Source organism: Pan troglodytes, chromosome 2 (genome assembly GCF_028858775.2).
Source record: "Pan troglodytes isolate AG18354 chromosome 2, NHGRI_mPanTro3-v2.0_pri, whole genome shotgun sequence".
NCBI classification, from domain to species: domain Eukaryota; kingdom Metazoa; phylum Chordata; class Mammalia; order Primates; family Hominidae; genus Pan; species Pan troglodytes.
In genome coordinates this window covers 160026971-160048265 of record NC_086015.1, presented here as the reverse complement: position 1 = coordinate 160048265, position 21295 = coordinate 160026971, and the positions used below count along the sequence as shown (strand labels likewise).

Genomic DNA, 21295 nt, shown 5'->3' with positions numbered 1-21295 from the left:
ATTTCCAAGCTATTATGAAAAAAAGTCTTTGTTTCTTCACATTAAAATGAAATGGTTCTAATCTAAATGGCTCCTGTTACCACTATAAGCTATATATCTAATCAGCAGTCCCCAATTTTTTTGGCACCAGAGACTGATTTCGTGGAAGACAATTTTCCCATGGACTGGGGGGATGGGGATGATTTTGGGATGAAATTGTTCCACCTCGGATCATCAGGCATTAGTTAGATTCTCATAAGCAGCACACAACCTAGAACCCTTGCATGTGCAGTTCCTGCTCATATGAGAATCTAATGCTGCTGCTGATCTGACAGGAGGCAGAGCTCAGACGGTAATGCTCACTGGCTTGCCACTCACCTCGGGCTGTGTGAGTGGTACTAGTCAGCGGCCAGGGGTTTGGGGACCCCTGATCTCTCTCTCTAATATTATTCTGTATAGAATAACACATGCAGCTGATTAAATACACTGCCCAGTCACTAGGAAATTAAGTGAAATTACAGACAATCTAGATAAATCAAATATAGGTAAGAAGTTATGTAACACATTTATTCTAAAAGACGGTACTTTCATAGTCTTTGGGATGTATATACATATTCTGGCTACTTTAAAATCAAGCACCCCAAACAGGGACTGGCACATAATAGGCAAAATAAATACTTGTTGTATAAATGCATCTAACTTAGGTCCGAAAAAGTGCAAAGCTGCACTTTATATGACCAAGTCTACGACTAGCACACTTGTCTAGGACCTTAGGCAGCTGAGCCTCTTTTGGTGTCCCCACTTCTCTGTACTGCCTGGATGGCTGCCTGCCATTCTTGCTTTAGACTCTATCTGCAGATTTATGAAATGCTTGGTTTCAGTATTTTTTAAACAATTTACTTGTAAAGTATCTCAAATATGAGAGAAAACCCTCTATAACTCTCATAAAAACCTTATAAAAATAAATACATATTTTATATTTTAAAAACACTGAAGTTGTTAAACATTCTCTAACTTGGCCAGCTTTTCTCACCAGAAAGCTTCTGTTCCTTTGGCCTAGGATGCCTTACCCGCTGCCTGTGGAAATACTAGGCCTTCAAGAGGCAACTCCAGTTTCACCACCAACATAAAGTTCCCCCTCTGGCCATCCCACCATGCAGGGATTCCTCTTTCTGCCTTCTTCATTCTCACAGCAGATACTATCTTACATGGCACTAAATCACACACTGTCTTCTAGAGCTATTTTTTATCATGTCATTGTACATCCTCTGCCTGAGAGGTGATTAGGGTCTGAAGTGCAGCTATTGATTCGTGTAGATTTTGTTTGCTTTGCTTTATTTCTTTTATTTTCCACCATACCTAGGCTAGTACAAGAAAGGGACTTAGTTCAGGGCAAGAGGAAGGATATTTCATGTCTTCAAATATATATAAGCACCATTTCTCAGGTGAGTACAAGTATAGCTGAACCCTCTCTGTGCTCACTCTTTTACACCTAACTTAAAAGGTGAAGATAATTGAATGTAATGATTTAAAAGGTCTTTTATGGTAAATGGACTTCTCTTCCTGTTCCTGCTGGGTTACAGTTTACATAAATCTGAAGGGCAGGCAGCAACAGTAAGCATCAAGTTAAATCAATGGCATGATTAATGCTAACAGGCAGCCCAAAGGTACATGCACAATGGACAAAAGCATATCTGAGAGCTGACTGCAAATTTTAATCAAAATGTAACAGATTAGTTGTTAATTAAGAGTTAACTGTAGATTTACTGAAAAACCCGAAAGATTGATGATAAAGTTTGAGGTTATAACTCACAATTTAAGTCAATCTTTTTCAAAGAGATTTTTAAAAATATACTATTAACAATGTATGGATTGCAAGCTAAATATGGGGAAAATGCCTTGTCCTGGGTACAGATGTGAACTAACAGGGAAGAGAACAGCATAAAAACTAAAGAACTGCATGTTAATTAGATTAAATGAGTTGATATATAGTTGACCTTTGAACAACATGGACATTAGGGGTGTGAACCTCCCCTCCACATAGTTGAAAATCCATGTACAACTTCTGACTCCCCAAAAACTTAACTACTAATAGCCTACTGTTGACAGGAAGCCTTGCTGATAATATAAACATTCAATTAATGCATATTTTATAAAGTAAGCTAGAGAAAAGAAAATGTTAAGAAAATCATCATAAGGAAGAGGAAATATATTTAATCTTCATTAAGTGGAAGTGGATCATCAAAAATGTTTTCATCCTCATGTTCACATTGAGCAGGCTGAGGAGGAAGAGGAAGAGGAGGGGTTGGTGTTGCTGTCTCAGGGATGACACAGGTGGAGAAAGTGGAAGGGGAGGCAAAAAAGACAGGCACGCTTGGAGTAACTTTGAGGAAATATGTCATAACTTCTGTCGAACTTTTTTGCTTTTTCATTTCTCTAAAAATGTTTCTATATAGTGCCAATCCTTCTTCCAATGTTTGCTTTAGTTTCAGCACCCATATCATAGGAAGGTTCATGTTGTAAAAGAAGTGAGAAGCAGTCTCGAATAATTGAAACCCTTCTGCCATATTATCTAGCATCAATTTGTTTTCTAGCACTGCCTCTACTATGTCTTCTTTCTCATTGTCTGCACTGATTCAGAAAAAAAAATCATCTCCAAGTTGTCCTCTGCTAATTCCTCTTGTGTGATGTCTGTTAGCTCCTGAATTTCTCCAAGATTAGTATCTTGAAACCCTTCACCTTCTGACCTTTTTTGCCATATCCACAATCTCTTTTATAATTTCCTTTATTGGCTCCATTGTAAATCCTTTGAAGTCATGCACAACGTCTGGACGGTTTTCTCTAGAAGGAATTTCTTGTTCCAGGCTTGATGACTTTCACGGCTTTTTCTATAAGAATGATGGCATCTTCAATGGTGTAATCTTTCAAGGCTTTGGTAATGTTCTATCAGGGTTCTCTTCCATAGCATTGACAGTCCTTTCCATAGACTACTGTTGAGGTACTTCCTGACTTCAGAGACAAAGCACTGATGGACTCAGTCTAGAAAAAGCAATCTCCTTGTCCAAGCCTTTGTGTTGTACAACCAAAAGACTAACACCTGATGTTTATCTTTTCCCATCAAGGCTAGAGATTAGCAGTTTTATAGATAAGTGCAGTCCTGATCATAAACCTGACTACATTTGCACAAAACAACAGATTTGGCCTATCCCTTCCTTCCTTAAATCCTGGTGCTCACGTCTCCTCCTTACTAATGCATTTTGTGTCCTTTTTTTTTCCAGAATAGGGCACTTTTGTGTTAAAAACCTGTTTAGGAGATTGATTTGAGTAATAACTCCATCTCCTGTGTGGCATGGCCATCCTCGTTTCCATTAAACTCTTTCTCTACTGCAATGCCATGGTCTCAGTGGCTTGATTTCATCTGTGTGGGAGGAAGAACCCATTGGGCTATTATAAGTTTGGGGGTCTGTCTGGGATCTGCCTTTATGGGTGCCTGCCTGCAGTTTGTCAGCCCCCCACCAGTATGTTGGAATTGGAGGTGAGCTCTGGCAGCTGCTTATTTCTCTGGAACTGAAGGCCATGTCTGGTGCTGTCCTTGCCCAGTGAGGCCCTGCTGACCCACAGTGCTTGGGCCTAATTGCAGTGGAGAAAGACATCCTTCCTAGAAAGACATCTTTAAACTGGTCTGCTGAGTATTCTAAGCACAGCCAGAACCTTCTTCCTTCTCCCAGTTGGTTTGGCTCCACTGGGGTTCTTGGTTCTGCTCCTTCAAGGGTCTTGGTTTGGCTCCTTTGGGGGTATTAACTGGCTCTCCCAAAATAGTAGGAAGACTCTGGGTTTGGGGAGATGTCTCCCCAGTTAGAGAATAAGAGGTTAGTTCAGAAGAATTACTCCTGGAAATTTTTGGTTAGGAATCCTGGTTTGGAAGGCCTTTTTGTTTGTCTTTTATCTCATTGTGTGTATTTGTATATATGGAGAGAATTCCCTGAAAGAATTGCTGATGAAAGTCCAGGAGACTCTACTAGTTTGTCTGGTTGGTCACATTCTGTGAGCCATGAACAAAGTTCAACAGGTCTAACTCAGGGTGACTATCCACTCTTCCATGTTGCTTAAAGATCACCTGTTGAAACTCCTGGTTGGAGAACACCCCACCCCACTTTGAGTGGATCAAAGACAACATGGGCCAACAGAGGCAAGTTTAAGCCTTGCCAGGTCAATACTTGGATGCTGAGCGGGGTGACTGGTGTCTGTGTTTTGTCATGTGTATTTTCCTCTGCCTGGAATAAAAAATGTCATTTTGGTTCCCCCATGTAGCCTGGCTACATCTTGCAAAATGAGGTTTTTGACTATGATTCCATGAAACAGAAAGAGATGATTTTCTTTTGTAATGCAGCATGGCCCCCACAGCTATGGTACAGCAAGCAGCATCACCAAAGCTGCTGAGAGAAAAGGAACCTGGAAGGCTAGCATGCCGGCAAAAGGGTAAGAATTTCCTACCAGCCAGGCTTCTGGCCTCTCTCTGCGCAAACTGATGGTAAAAATCACTGTCTCCTTTGCAAAGTCTGATTAATGGGAAAAAGGATTTGTGTGATTAGTCTGAGGCTGTAGCAAATCTAGTGCACTTTGTGCTATGAATATTCACATTGTTTCACTCCTTTCCTCTCAGTTTTTATCTTTATGTGTCTTCTGTCATGGAGAGGGGCACCGTAGGATAGAACAAGGGCCTAGGATCCCTATAAGCCCAATGCTCAAGCTGGCCCTGTGGGCTGGTCAGTTACAAACTTTGCTGCAGGTCCCTGAAACAAAAACTGGACGAGATTTCCTTCTCATCTTGTTTTACGTCCTTGGGAGCTTGACTCTGTGACCATGTAGAGGTACACTCTCAGTCTCCACCATCCAAAGGGCAGGAATTTTTCAGTTCATGTCAGTATGAGAGGACCAGGTGTCTGAGATGAGTCAGCACACTCTTCATCCCAAATGTGTCATGCCTTTGGGTGAGTCTCGTCTTCAAAGATCCCATTTCTACAGGGCTCTTGTCATCTTTTGTTATCTTAAGCCCATTACAGAGAGTGAATTCTTGGGGACGATGGAGATATCTCCTCTATCCCCTCTCTAAGAATACCTCTTGCTTATATGATAAAATCCTGGAACATTAACATCTGGGCTTGTAAAAGACTCAGATTAAGTCACTACTGAAACTGAGTATACCATTTTTTTTAAAAGGAATTTTAGAAATCTTTTATTCTCCATAATTAAAGTTTTTAAAAAGGATGAAAAATGTCCTAACTAGCTTCAGAAAATTCTCTCGAGCAGTTACAATCCTTTACAAGCTTGAAAATGACTGCCCCAGACTCCTTCCTGGAAGAGCAATGGCAGCTGCCCCATGCTATAGCTCAGTAGCTAAGACTACCCTTTTATAGTAGCAGTCTGGGCTCAATTGCTGGCTTTGGGAATGAGTCCTTTCTGGTTGGATACTTGTGGGACTTTTGCCATTTATTGATTATTTTCTTCTCCATGGACAGCTTCTGATTTCCTGTCTTGAATTTTCTTTTCTCTGAGCTACCTCAGGGGCTATTCTACATATTGTAAAAATGCTTGCTGTCTCTTTGGAGACACCTCATGCATCCATCGATAAGTCATAATCTTAGGTAAGACTTACTGGTTTCACTTAGGAGGAGACCTTTGAGGGGGAAAAAAGCTTAAAAGCCAGAGGCTGTTTGTCCTGGCTAGAGTATAGTAATAAAAGATTTAAAAGGATTTCTTTAACGAAGCTCTATGGTTAAAAGTTGGCTTAACTAAAAGTTGATATTTACACTATACATATATTTTAAAGGTCTTTATGCCTTTTCTCTTCTTGGATCTTGTTTTTTTGAGAAAAAGCTTTTTTTTTTCTACTTGGTTGGCTGAATTGTTTCTCCATTTACTTCTTTTTGCCAGCCTGGGATTCCTTAGGAGAAACAGAGGAGTTACCACGGGCCCCATTTAGGGAAAAACCTGTTTTCCTCATGAAACCCACAAAATTGTAAGTAGACAAATCCTTCTCAAAATTTATGACTCTGCTCTGTTTTGCATTACATTATCCGACTTTTTTAACTTTTGAGGATATCAGAAATTACTTTGCTTTGGCTGGGCTTGGTGGCTTAGGCCTGTAAAACCAGCACTTTGGGAAGCCAAGGTGGGTGGGGTCACCCGAGGTCAGGAGTTCAAGGCCAGTCTTGAACATGACGAAAGCCCATCTCTACTAAAAATACAAAAATCAGCCAGGCATGGTGGCACATGCCTGTAATCCCAGCTACTCAGAAGGCTGAGGCACAAGAATTGCTTGAACCCAGGAGGCGAAGGTTGCAGTGAGTCGAGATTGCACCACTGCACTCCAGCCTTGGTGACAGAGTGAGACTCATCTCAAAAAAAAAAAAAAAAGTGAGACAGAGCAAGACTGGGGGGGAGGGAGAGAGGGAGGGAGGGAGGGAGCGAGGAAGGAAGGAAGGAAGGAAGGGAGGAAGGAATCGCTTTATGAGAGAGGCTTTACGAGAGAACTTTTAGCCTTGGTGTGTAATAGCTAGGTAAGAGATATACTCTTAGGGATGGCTAATGGCAGATGCTTACAATTGAGTTACTACAGGGTGATACTTGGTTCTTTGCACACCGAATAAGAAAGCCATGTTCTTGGGGACCTGGAAAGTATGGATTGGGGAATGGACTGATTACAGATTGAGCTGATTGGCTTTGGGTTGCCCACTAGCCTCAGCGAAAATGTCCTTGCAATGAGATACACCATAAAATCACTATCTCGTCCTATAGCGTTTCTCTTTTGGGGGACCCAGGATTAGGCGTAAAAATGGAGCCCTTGATTTTTGGGGATCTGTTCTATCTTACAGCTCTGCCTGTCAGGCCCTGGAAGCTGCACGCTTTCTTGGCCCTGTTCCTTGAAGGGCTCCACCCTGAAGCCACAAATCCAATTTAGAAATTTACATATTTAAGAAAACCCCCATTGGTAAGGGTGCCTGCCTGTGTATATTAGAAACTATTATCATACAACGTTTTGGCTTAATGTCTCAGCTCTGTGCTTTTAAAATATAAGTTCTCTATCCTGTTTCACCTAGGAGCTGTCCCTTTAGAAATGCAAATTTAGAGTTGCCTAGCTGACAATTGTTTAGGGCAGGGAATAGGTAATCAAGAAACTGATAGTCTAAAATAGGAAATAGAAACTTAAAAACTGGCAAAAAAAAAAAATCTTACAACTACCAGATCCATTTCCTTCCATGTAATTATATGTGTTGTGTGTGGGATGTTTATATAAAGAACTCCAATTAACTGGTTTAGGGAAGAATGAGCCCTAAAATAAAATATTTTGTCAGAAAAATAGAAAATTTAATGCCTTTTAGTGTAGATGACTTTAGAAATCTTTGTTTAGTTTTAAAGATTATTGGTAAAATAAAAACATCTTCAAAATTTAGACATTTGGTCTACAGTAGGCAGACTGAATTCTGTCTTTGCTATACGTTTTAAGGTTATAAACTACTTCTATGATATTTTTGAAAATTGACTTGTCTATTCTTCAGTCATTAGATTTTAGGTAAGATCTGGGGACATATGGAGTTAGCCCTGTCCTCTGACTAGGCTAGGAAGAGTCAGACACTGTCTGAAGCTCTGTCCTTGTCCTAGGCTCTGCAATCTGATACATGGTTAAAATTACTTACTTACCAGGTTCCTAACCAGAAATAAAAGTGACTAAGAGTTAACATATTAACATTGAGACTACTAGAGAAAGTTTATATACAAGTTATATAAAGGAAGTAGAATGTGTTTTTGTCTTGGAAATATGGCTTTTGTTCAAAGGAAAGTAATCACGTTGAGTTTGGAGATTTTTGAGGATTGTCCCAAAAAGATATGACAATACTGAAGGTTTAAGCAAGTTGTAAAAGATTTATAATACATTGATCTTGTAAAGGAAGCTCTGTGGGTGTGAGCAATGTAGCCAAAAGTTGAATGGGATTATTTAGTTTTTCTATAAATTAAAACATTAAAATAAAAAGCACACTGTTAGAAGGCCAGAATCTGGACCCATGTGTCAGAATAATGGTTTTCTTAGAACACTGATCTGCTCTTTAATAAATTATAAAAAGTTATGGGGGTCTGCTCTGTAATAAATTATAAAAAGTTATGGGGGGATGTTTAGGAAAATCTTACCTTATGGTCAAACTGATTAAGACTGTATAGATTTGTTTATAAGGTTTTATTAAAAAATTGGGCCTAACATTGATAGTACATTAATAAAAAGGTAAAATTTGGTTTTCCTCTTTTGAACAAAGTTTTTTTGTAATACTGAGCCACAATGAAATGTTTTTGCCTTTTAAGTAAACTGCAAAAAAAAAAAAAAAAAGGAAAAAAGGGGAAAGAGAGATTCAGGTAGCCACATGCTACCTTTATTAGGTATGCTGTTTAGGTTTTTGCCTTTTGAAATTTTTGAGTTATGACTTCTGCTAAATGAATAACCAATGATACTATTTTGTAACAGTAAGTATTCTAAACCTTTGATATTTGACAAACCTTCCAAAATCAAAATTTCAAGTTCTAAATTCAGTCCTTTTGATTTCATTAATTTTTTCAATATTAGGTCCCCTGAAGTCCAAAAGAGACATCTGGCTTATTTGGCATGTTGACATCATAGAGTGAGCACTGTCAAGTATGAATTGGTATTCGGCTTTCTTTGGGCTGTATTTATATGAAAGTGTTATTGGTATGTGTTCCAGAATTGTGCAAGATTCCTATAATTTCAATATGACTTAGTGTATGTTATCAGTAATAATAATTGTTATATTAAATTGTATGCCACAAAAATAACCAAATTTCCTTGTTAATTGAGTCTTAAACCATAGCTGTTCTAAGCCTCTTGTCATCCACAGTTATTTTTACTTTGATCCTTTTCAAAAGGTGATTTTATAATCAGCTATGGAACTCTAACAGGTGCTCTTGAATGCAGATTTCTGATATCTTTAAAGATTGTGCCATTAATATAAAGGGAAAAACTTCTAGGACTCTCAGGAAGAGCTGAAGTGTTCATGAATATCAAACAGAACAGGAATTAACTGTATGGACTGAACTAAGAGAATAATGAAATAATCTTTCTATGACTATTTGTTTGAAATGTTTCTGATCCTTTTTGTTTTTCAGGGTCAAAAAACATAACAACTTTCCTTTTGAGCTGTTTATAGCTTTTAACAATTGAATGAAGCATATTTCTATCTGCAAATTTTGGAGCATATTTCTTTCTCTCTACGTGATCTCTCCAGAATTTTGAAACTAATTATGAGTCTTCTTAGCATATGGCAATATAGTTTTTTGCATAAGTTCAATAAGAATGTTTTTTGTTTTGCTTTGTTTTTTGCAACAGGACACAACTGGAGACACTGATTATTTTACCAAGGCTTTGACTGGAAATGGCATGGTTTCAGGCTGCTTTGAGTAACTGAGGTTGACTTACAGAGCTGATAACAGCCCCTTGGAAATACTGGTCTCATACCTTGTCCTTTACAGGGCTCCTAACCCGTAGTAGACCCAGGAATCCCAAGTTATTGTGGGACCTCAAGAAGAGAGAAATTCACCCAATTCATACAGGTATGTGCAGGCACAGATGAATCCTTGGCTGGGCTAGAGACTTTTAAAAGGTCTAATCTGAGATTCCTTATGAAATAAATTCCAGCAAAGCCAATTATTTTTAGAAAAAGAACCTATTTGGCAAATAACTATTCTTGCTGCATTTTATGCAAATAACCAGGCCAAATATAATGGGACTGGAACTTATTTTGCAAATAAATTGGTCCTACTATGATTTGTGTTTGGTAGAAATGGGGAACTGGAGAGAGAAAAATTGTTTCAGAAAAAAACTATAGTATAACTGTTATTAGATTCCAGCCTTATCCACTGTGTTTGAGTCTCTGCTAATGACCCCATATCTGATTGATTCTTGGGGTCATTCACCTGTATCCCTTAAGGCTTCAGGTCAGTTCTACGGGGATTCCTGAAGTGAGGACTTTCTCTCCTTATGTTGGGGCTCATTATTTGTCTTATAGTCCACCTGTTCACTTAAGTGCTGTGTGAAAGCTGTGGATAAGAGCACCAATGTTTTCTTATGCAGACCTTGGGATCTCAACCTGGCACACATGAATACATACCAACAATTACAAGACAGTTTCACTCCTCTTACCCTGAGGGCAACTCCCACTCCAAATCTGCCCCTGTGAGCAGGAAGAAGTTACAGTGGCTCTAGGCCTTTTTCCATTTCCATAACACACAGATTAAAAATAAGGTATGATGAAACCCAAAGGAGGGGGATTAAAACTGTCTTTGCAAAAATTGTAACAGTGAGAAAATTCTGACCTAACCAAATTCAGTCTTGCCTTTAACCTCCAAACTGCCCTTGGTCATTTGATATGGTTTGGCTGTGCCCCCACCCAAATCTCATCTTGAATTGTAGCTCTCACAATTCCCACATCGTGAGGGGGACCTGGTGGGAGATAATTGAATCATGAGGGTGAACCTTTATCATGCTCTTCTCATGATAGTGAATAAGTCTCACAAGATCTGATGGTTTTATAAAGAGGAGTGCCCCTGCACAAGTTCTGTGTTGCCTGCCATCATGTAAGACATCCCTTGTTCTTCAGCCATGATTGTGAGGCCTCCCCAGCCATGTGGAACTGTGAGCCAATTAAACCTCTTTCCTTTATAAATTACCCAGTCTCAGGTATGTCTTTATTAACAGCATGAGAACAAACTAATACACAATTTCTGGGTATGGGCCAATCTAACTTTGGGAGAACTTTATAGTTTAAATAATATCCCTTAAACTAAGCCATCTTTGTAAAACTAATAAAAGCCAAAAGGTTAAGAGAATTAGAGGGGTCTGCGTTCTGCTAATATGTAGGTGTAAATGACTAGGAGCCATTATTCCAATGGATTTGCAACTTCCCTAATTATTCCTGTAATTAACATCACTATTGTAGAACCTACAATTGGCCTTTTGAGATGTTTTTTCAGGCTTTTGTATTTCTAATGACTGATGCCCCACTTGGACTCTCCGTCTTCACACATGGACCATTTTCTACACCCCTATGACTGCATCCCCAATCAATCAGCAGCTCCCATACCCTAGCCCCACCGCCTGCCAAACTATCCTTGAAAATCCCTACCCTGCAAATTTTCGGAGATTGATTTGAGTAATAACTCCATCTGCCACATGCCACAGTGGCCTCATATCAATTAAACTTTCTTTACTGCAAAAAAACAAAACAAACAAATACAAAAACAATAAAAAAGAAACCAAAAACCCCCTTTCTTCTTAATGATTTTCTTAATGACATCTGGGAACTTGTCTGCTGCCTCTTGGTCAGCAAAAGATGCTTCTCCTGTTATCTTGACTTTTTCTTTTTTATGCCAAACCTCTTTCAAAAATTACCAAACCATCCTTTGCTGGCATTAAATTATCCAGCTTTAGATCTTTCACTTTTTTTTTAAGTTGCCATATAATGATTTTTTTTTTCTCTCTGAGACTTTTCACCACTCTCTGCTCACTCTGTGGAATGACTTTGTTTTTTCTTGAATCATATTAGAGTCTACAGGTATGCCTTTCTTATAACAATTCTGCACCCACATAAAAACTATGCTTTCATTATAAGAGATTTTGCAAAAAGTACATGGTTTTTGCACCTGTTGGCATAGCTGTAGCTACAACATCATAAATTTCCTTTATATATACATATCTAATGGTCCTTACACTGGATTCATTTATCTTGAAATAGTGGGCAACCACAGCTGCACACCACATTCTACAGTACACATCAAGCAATTCAACTTTTTCTTTGTAATGTCATGACTTTTCTCTGCTTCTTGAAAGTACTTCCAGCATCAGGTAGTGGCATGCTAAATGTGTCCTTTGTTGTTATCCAAAGCTTATGAAATTGCACTAAACATGATGAAAAATACACAAGAACTTCAAGATCACTTTTTCCTGAAGGGAAGAACTGCTCACATGGCCATGATTATCACACAGTGTTTTAAGGAGATAATCACAATGCCTGAGCTCACTGCAAAAGCAACAGGAGGTAGCTACAAAATTATTACATTTGTATAGTATATATTACAGTTAATTTTATGTAGTTACAATACTTCATCGTTATGTTTTTTTACATCTCTTGACTGCAAATAGCACCATGTAGTTTCTTAAGTGTCTGTGTGCATAAGTTTTGATAAATTTTACCTTTTTATAATAGATTTGTGCATATTTTATGGTAGTAAATGACAAAATAGACTAGCGTCTACATACATTTTATGCATTCATGACATGCCTTTTTCTTAATTTTTTCAATATTTCTAGGCTACTTGGTTCGCCTGTGAGTTTTTTCAAACCATTCCAAATCTTCAAAACATTTTCCAATATATTTATTTTAAAAACCCACATATAAGTGGACCTACACAATTTAGTTCCATGTTGTTCAAGGGTCATCTGCATAAAAGGGGCTTAAAACAGTGCTTGGCACACAGTAAGTACTGAGAATTAATGTTGGTCAAACCATAATAGAGGCTTAGAAACCCAGCCCCATTAAAACACACATGGACGTTTCTGATGCCTGCTTTTCACTAGGGCTCCACAACCACCTGGTCAAATACTGTACTGGAATTAGATATATGTCTTCTTCCATAGCAGCAAAATTCTTCATATTGAATTGAATTGTACAATTCTGCTCATTATGATAATAATTATTCCCTCTCCCACTCCACCAATTCATTCAGATCCTATGACCAAAATTAATGAATTCACTCCTTTAGGTTTTAGAATTATGTAACTGCTACATGTTCCCACTGTTAGGCTGTAGCAACACAATATATCATACCTTTTGGATTTCTTCAGGCAAAGCATGCATGGGAATGTGATGATCCATAACTTCCCAAAATATGGTGAGAGAGCTTTGAAGCCAAAGGAAATCTAAGAACATTGATGGCAACAGTCAGAACAGAAATAATGTAGAGAACATTCAAATTAAGATGCTTTATAAACTCCTAGAAGTATTTGGGGATGAATGGTGATAACTGTTTCAACAGATGCTTATTTCATCAGCTCAATGTTAGAAGGTACAGTTAGGGTTTTCTCCGTTAGTTATTGGGCCAATAGAACAGGAGAGAACTATAGAGACTGCTAAGTTAGAAAGAATATTTTCTCTTTTGTTAGAACTTTATAGTCTAATAATTTCTGTTGTGATTTACTACTAATTGTTTTTCAAATACATAATGACTAAAATTTTAAATACACATTTCAGTGTATTTTAAAAATCAAATATTTTTCTGAAATGCTGCTAGAAAAAGTATGAAAATATAGTATTTTAGCAGATGAAAAAAGCAATTGTGGCATGAATGCTGGATTAAATGATGAAATACAGAAAAAGAGCATTTAGAGATACCATATTAAATATGATATGCAAACACTGAACAGAAGAGTGATCAAAAAATAAGAAGCCACGTGCCAATTTTATCTAAGATGGACATTTACATAATTTTATGCAGATATTTTACTTTTAACAGATTTTCTTTTTCTAATAAAAGCCATTCAATATAAAGGTCAGTCACTACTTTCATAAAACCAGAGGATAAATGGAGGAGCACTTTGGGTTTTTTTTTTTTTTTTTAAATCCTTCCCTCACGAGTAAGGGCTGTTTATACATATCTAAGGAGTCAGGAGAAGGGCGAGGGCAGTGGCAGCAGAGTCAGATGATACAGGCACAATTCCATAGCAGGGAAGAAGGCCTGAGGACCATGAGTTATAGACAAGAGCAGTCTAAGAGTTCAAGAAAGGAAAAGATCTTATGTTTCAGATGAGAGGTGGGAGTTAGTGAAGGCTTCCTGAGGTTGCTTGTATTCAATCAGGGCAGGATTTTGACAAGAGACTGGAGAAGCAAAGTACTCTATCAGAGAGAGCAACCCCGGCCATACAGCAAGGTAGCAGGGAAACTGTAGTTGTCAAAAAGTCCTATAGTGGCATTATCTTTGTAAATGGTGCAACCACTAGTGGAAGAGAAGATTCCTTGTTCCCTGTGTTAGCACAAAGACTCATTTCAGTGAGTTGCTGTTTAAAACCAAAAACTAATGAGCTTTATGTCTTCCCACATAAAACATAATATGACATGTGTGGTAAAGTTAACTGAGGTCTGCAATGGAGGTACCATTAACCATGTCAACATAAGCCCAAACATAATCTGATGTTTGGCAGATTGTCATAATCATGTGGCAAGAGCCCAGAAGGCTCATTATTCTCATTTCTGTCATTTAATGGTGGATTTGCCATCAGTAAAATGAAATAGTAACTTCAACTCTATTGGGAGAATTTTCCAAAAAATTACCATCTAAACATCCTTTTAAAATTTCACCCATAAAATTATCTGAGAGCACGGATCTAAATGACAGTATAAACAAAGCACCAGTAGAACAGTTTTTGTGTAGTGCCTTCATTGTCTGTGAATCTATTCCAACTTTATGGCCTTAGCATAAGAAGGGGAGGAATTGGCAGGTTCTGATTATCGGGGGGAAACTAAAAATTAAAAGTCCTGCCAACCCAGAAAATGCTCCACAATGCAGAAAGAGAACAATTTTATTAGGCATTCAACTAGACTTTGATGCACATCACGGCTAATCTGCTAATGAGGTTACAAAGACAGAAGGAAATCCCTCTTTTATACAGCCAAGGAGACACAATCCATAACACATTCTCAAGGAAACTGGTAACGTGTCCTCATGTAAGAGGGCTTAACATAGTGTTCTATACATTCTTTTATATTTCCTCTTTAATTCATCTGGTAATTGGGGTAACCACCTGTGTTAGCTAACGGCTTTCCTCCTAAGTAATGCACAGCTCCATAACGAAACAGGTGTTTACAATTAGGAATAACGCACCTAGGTTAAACTCCCAAAGTGACAAGGAGATTGGGGCCCTATCTTCCTTGATGTTTACATTTTAAAGAAATGGCTTCCAGGTCCTCAAGAAAAGCATTCCTAGGTCTTTAAAAACATTTGCATACATATTAAATAGAGGAAGCATTCACAAATACTAAGTTTCTCAAGAAAAAAGAAGGGTCTCTTTTCCTTTTGGCAACAGGGAAAATCTGTAATTTTTAAAATTTAGTCTTACATAGTTTTGCGTGTGTTATCAAACAAGTCCCTTTAATTCTTTCTCATTGCACGTATGTGGACCGCACTTTGGCAAGAGGTGCAGTGATAAGTGGCTGCAGCTACGTGGGTGTTTGTGAACCTCCTCTCTAACAAGATCACCGAAAAGACATTTTTTAAAATGCAGACACGTCCTTGTTCGTTTCCAATTCCGTTTCTCACACTAGTGTCACGTCAGGCCATTAACTCACGTTCAGCTTTCAAGCCCTTACGTAAAGAACCATTCCCATGGCGTGAATCACCCACAACAAGCAGGTCAGGGGCAGGTGAAGGCGGGAGTTCACGTCCTAAGACTTCCCTGAAGCGGCAGGCTCTTCCACACAGAAACCAACCGCAAGGCCAGACAAAACTGCTGGAATGGCTTTCAAATCTGTCCCTTTCTAACCCCGTTCCCCCTGGACCTGCAGTGGCCGGAAGAGGAGGAGGAGGAGGGTGCGGGGGTGAGGAAGCAGAGCCGCGCGTTCCCCGGGGCCGGGAGGAAGGCGGACCGCGCCTGGGCCCCGCGGGCTGGCAGACACCAGGAAGGGGCCGCAGAGGAGCGTGGTGGCGGAGTCCAGACCCGGGGCCTCGTGCTCTCGCTGGGGCGCCGCGGCTCAGCTTTCTGGCTCTCTCCCCGGGTGCGAGCACGCCTCCACTCCGGAACTGCATTTGGAGGACCGGGTCATCCCAGGCTGAGGAAAGCCATCGTCCCTCACCTCGACTTCGACTAGGACGGGTGTGAAACGGCTTTCCCGGTCTCCCGGGCGACCGCGCCGCCAGTCGGCTGGACGTCAGGGCGCGGCGACGTCACGGCCCACGTCTGTCGTCAGCGCTCCCCTGCATCGCGCAGGGTCTCACGCGCCGGGCGGAAGTGGGAAAACTGGTGGTGGGGCTCAGAAGGCTGGGCTAGTCTTAGGCGGAGTGCTGTTAGAGGGAGGGAAGGGGATCGAGGGATGAGGCGGGCGAGAGTGGGTCGGGTGCTTGGTAGCGACTGCTGAGATGGAGGGAGCTGTCCCAGCCTCGTGGGGGGTTGGAGAGAGGCACTGCCGGGAGTCGGGAGTCGGGAGCCTATAGCCCTACCTATCACCCCTTGCTCTGGGGCCTATGTGGTAGACACAGCAGTGAGCAGTTACTGTTCTTGAGCAGAGGAAAAAGAGATGCCTGTAGAGGTCATCGGTGTAAAGGGAAGTTCTGGTTTCAGTCATTACAGCCAGGACAAATTAATTGGGAAGGCGTTGGTGACATTTCCATTCTAGTCCAAAGTAGTGAAGATTAAGGGCTTAGTTCAAAAAGTATTTTGAGACCTCCTAGTCTACACTTTATTTATCGCAGGCTACCCACCCTTACACGTGACTAACTTCCCTTTGTTCATACATTCATTCATAAAACAAGTATTTATTGACCTACTACGCGACAAGCAGAGCAGCATACCGAGATAGGGTGATACTCTGTGACTGGTCAAGGCAGGAGCAGCCATTGGTGTAATTAGCAGGTGACTCATTCGTAGTCCAGATCTTGCCTTTCTGAGGATTATATAAGGTCGAAGTACAGTTCTTCCAAGAACCAAAGAAAACATCGATGGCTCTGTAGCAGGCAAAGAGACTGGTTTGCTATTGAATAAAATAAGATTAAGTAAATACAAAGAAAATTAATTGAACCTATAGATTTAGAGAAGTGATTAAATGACGCAGAGCAGTATCGGTACACCAAACTGCTTATTGATAACTACTAATTAATGACACCAGGAAGTACTGAACACTAGTGCCTTGTTCCTTGGCACTAAAAAGTCTAGTAGATATGGCTGGGCGCGGTGGCTCGGGCCTGTAATTCCAGCACTTTGGGAGGCCAAGGCGGGCAGATCACAAGGTCGGGAGATCGAGATCATCCTGGCTAACACGGTGAAACCCCGTCTCTACTAAAAATACAAAAAAGTAGCCGGGCGTGGTGGCGGGCGCCTGTAGTCCCAGCTACTCGGGCTACTCGGGAGGCTGAGGCAGGAGAATGGCGTGAACCTGGGAGGCAGAGCTTACCCTGAGCCGAGATAATGCCACTGCACTCCAGCCTGGGCGACAGAGCAAGACTCTGTCTCAAAAAAAAAAAAAAAAAAAAGTCTAGTAGATGTATCTTGTACATTTAACCTGACTGATATTTTTGCCCAATGCCTACCCTTGATTTTCTGTTTCCACTCCCTCAAAGAAGAAAGGATTAAGAGGCCTAGAGGACAGTCAACCAAGTGGTCAAGTATAACATGCTTATGAGAAGCCCAAATAACTTTCAGAGCTATTCATCCTCGTCATATTTATCTGAGGGATAGTGAGGGTAGGACTGCTCTCATTTTGTGATAATGGAAGTTTAGATACAGGGCACCAAAACTGGTACCTATCTGGGACAGGAATTTGCACACCTAATGCAAGATCACTCTGTTCTGAGGCTAGTTTTATTTATTGAGTACTTTGTTTATAGGATAAGGAAAGGCAACACTTTAAGGATGGGAGAAAATCCAGCTCAAAGGCTGCAGTTCACTCCTTGGTTTAATTTCATCTGTGTTTATTTGTCTGCATATTGCCTTTGAGACCAAATTCCTTTCCACTGTAAATTTCCCTTAGACCTGCACTGTCCAGTAAGGTGGCCTCATGTAACTAATTTCACTAAAATGAAGTACATTTAAAAATTCCATTGCTATATTGCATTAGCCATATTTTAAGTACTCAGTAGTCATGTAGGTAATGTATGATACACCATAGATACTGAACATTTTCATTATCATAGAAAGTTGGGCTGGGCATGGTGGTTCATGCCTATAATCCCAGAGCTTTGGGAGGCTGAGGCAGGAGGATCCCTTGAAGCCAGGAGTTTGAGACTGGCCTGGGCAATATAGTGAGACTCTGTCACTATAAAAAAAAAAAAAAATTAGCATAGTGTGGTGATACACACCTGTAGTCTTTACTCAGAAAGGCCTAGGTGAGAGGATCACTTGAGCCCAGGAATTTGAGGCTGCAGTCTATCATCTGGCCACTGCACTCCAGTCTAGGTGACAGAGCCCGACCCTGTCTCTTAAAAAAAGAAAACAAAGAAAAAGAAAGTTGGAAAGCAGTAGACCCCAGTAAGAATTTCAAAGGATAAGAGTTAAGTTGTGATGAATGACATTTTTTAAAGGGTAGCAGCAAAAAGTGTTATTCCTGAAAGAAGATAGTGCAAAGGAAGTGTTGTGACAAGATGTTACAAAATAGGTTTAAGAAAAAAAAAAAAAGCCACGAATCCTGTGCCCTGTGTTGGTGTTTTGTCTTGGTCTCTCCCTTTTCAGGTTTCTCACTTGCCCTCCCTCCGTCTTCCCACCCCATTACTGTCCATACTAGAATTGAAGTACAATTTAAAATAATCCCATCATTGGGCATATTAAATAAAGTTTTGGGTTACCCCATTAGTTTTTAATTAAGCTAATTTTCACTTTTTACTTCGACTTTTAAAAATTATCCAGTAATAGCCAAATTAAGCTGCTGTTAACTTCTTTTTATGACCCTTTATTCCCCCCTCCCAACCCCGTATTGTCAGTGATCCCTGGGGAAGGAAATGCTCTCAGTTTTTGGAATAGAGACGCTCTAAAGCAACTAACCTAGGGCTTTCCACATGGTCTGCAGAACTTTGTGTTGGTTTATGAGGACACAGTGTCTGTGCTTTTGTTACTGTTGTGAATTTACATAAAATATGTATCCAGCAGGGAAATGTCGTTCTTCACTTCAAAAAGTAGTTTTATGCTCCCTCCTTTGTTTCCTCCTCCCCCACCATGAAAAGCATGTAGAAGAGGTATGTTGCCTGCAATTCTGATAAAAATGTAGGAACTCTATCCAAGCGAGAGGTGACAGCGTGCTGGCAGTCCTCAGAGCCCTCGCTCGCTCTTGGCGCCTCTTCTGCCTGGGCTCCCACTTTAGCGGCACTTGAGGAACTCTTCAGCCCACTGCTGCACTGTGGGAGCCCCTTTCTGGGCTGGCCAAGGCCAGAGCCGGCTCCCTCAGCTTGCAGGGAGGTGTGGAGGGAGAGGCGCGAGCAGGAACTGGGGCTGCGCGCGGTGCTTGCGGGCCAGCTGGAGTTCCGGGTGGGCGTGGGCTTGGCAGGCCCCGCACTCGGAGCAGCCGGCCGGCCCTGCCAGCCACGGGCAATGAGGGGCTTAGCACCCAGGCCAGTGGCTGTGGAGGTTGTACTGGGTCCCCCCGCAGTGCCAGCCCACTGGCGCTGTGCTCGATTTCTCGCTGGGCCTTAGCTGCCTTCCCGTGGAGCAGCGCTCGGGACCTGCAAGCCCGCCATGCCTGAGCCTCCCACCCCCTCCGTGGGCTCCTGTGCCGCCGGAGGCTCCCCAACAAGTGTCGCTTCCTGCTCCATGGCGCCCAGTCCCATCGACCACCCAAGGGCTGAGGAGTGTGGGCTCACAGCGTGGGATTGGCAGGCAGCTCCCCTGCAGCCCCAGTGCGAGATACTGGGTGAAACCAGCTGGGCTCCTGAGTCTAGTGGGAACTTGGAGAACCTTTATGTCTAGCTCAGGGATTGTAAATACACCAATTGGCACTCTGTATCTAGCTCAAGGTTTGTAAATACACCAATCAGCACCCTGTGCCTAGCTCAGGGTTTGTGAATGCACCAATTGACACTCTGTAGCTAGCTACTCTGGTGGGGCCTTGGAGAACCTTTATGTCTAGCTAAGGGATCGTAAATACACCAATCAGCACTCTGTATCTAGCTCAAGGTTTGTAAACACACCAATCAGCACCCTGTGTCTAGTTCAGGGTTTGTGAATGCACCAATGGACATTCTGTACCTAGCTACTCTGGTGGGGCCTTGGAGAACCTTTGTGTGACACTCTGTATCTAGCTAATCTGGTGGGGAGGTGGAGAACCTTTGTGTCTAGCTCAGGGATTGTAAACACACCAATCAGCACCCTGTCAAAACAGACCACTCGGCTCTACCAATCAGCAGGATATGGGTGGGGCCAGATAAGAGAATAAAAGCAGGCTGCCCCAGCCAGCAGTGGCAACCAGCTCGGGTACTCTTCCACACTGTGGAAGCTCTGTTCTTTCGCTCTCTGCAATAAATCTTGCTACTGCTCACTCTTTGGGTCCACACTGCCTTTATGAGCTGTAACACTCCCCACAAAGGTCTGCAGCTTCACTCCTGAAGCCAGCGAGACCACGAGCCCACCGGGAGGAACGAACAACTCCAGAGGTGCTGCCTTAAGAGCTGTAACACTCCCCGCGAAGGTCTGCAGCTTCACTCCTGAGCCACCGAGACCACGAACCCACCAGAAGGAAGAAACTCCGAACACATCTGAACATCAGAAGGAACAAACTCCGGACACACCGCCTTTAAGAACTGTAACACTCACCGCGAGGGTCCACAGCTTCATTCTTGAAGTCAATGAGATCAAGAACCCACCAATTCCGGACACACAAGATTGCTTTTTTTTTTTTTTTTTTTTTTGAGACAGAGTCTTGCTCTGTCACCCAGGCTGAAGTGCAATGGCATGATCTCGGCTCACTGCAACCTCCACCTCCCAGGTTCAAGGGAGTCTCCTGCCTCAGCCTCCCCAGTAGCTTGGACTACAGGCGCCTGCCACCATGCCCGGCTAATTTTTGTATTTTTAGTAGAGACGGGGTTTCACCATGTTGCCCAGGCTGGTCTCAAACTACTGACTTCAGGTGATCCAACCGACTCGGCCTCCCAAAGTGCTGGGATTACAGGCGTAAGCCACCGCACTAGGCCCAAGATTGCTAATTTTAAAGTGAGCTTAAAACTGTACAAAGGGAGCATGGCAAAATTACAGTTAGCCCCCACTTTATTTTCATCCTGCAAACCAGAACCCAGTACAACTCTGTCCCCTCAAAAATGGAAATTAAATACTTGCAAACAGGCCTCCCAGGTTGGAAGCAACCACAGCTTTCACTAATATTTCTGGGTTCCATCCAACACAAGTGCACAAAAGAAAAAAACCTAACATTTTTGAAAAGCTAGTACTTATTGGGCTCTTTCTATTTGCCAGGCACTTCATACACAATGTCTCGTCCAACTGAGAACCCTTCCAAACATAACTCAAGTCAGATCCTGCTTATTGTCTATTTTCACACAAATAATGGAAATG

General features: G+C 41.4%; 1 protein-coding gene across 7 annotated transcripts in view; it reads right to left on the bottom strand.

Annotated features, from left to right (window-relative positions):
- LEKR1 (leucine, glutamate and lysine rich 1) overlaps window positions 1-16101 on the bottom strand; it is a 215846-nt gene extending 199745 nt beyond the window's left edge. For 4 of the 7 annotated variants that reach the window (XR_010155848.1, XM_054681212.2, XM_526361.7 and 1 more), the window contains exons 1-2: window positions 15885-16101; window positions 12867-12958 (exon numbers count right to left, since the gene is read on the bottom strand). Coding sequence is in view for 6 of the 7 variants with exons in the window: in XM_054681212.2 (XP_054537187.1) it covers window positions 12867-12914 (48 nt within the window). In the remaining variant the exon portion in view is untranslated. Of the gene's footprint in view, window positions 1-12866; window positions 12959-15151 lie in introns of all 7 variants that reach the window. The other 3 variants (XM_054681209.1, XM_009446734.4, XM_054681211.2) reach the window with 2 other exon arrangements.
- Window positions 16102-21295: the final 5194 nt, after the last annotated feature.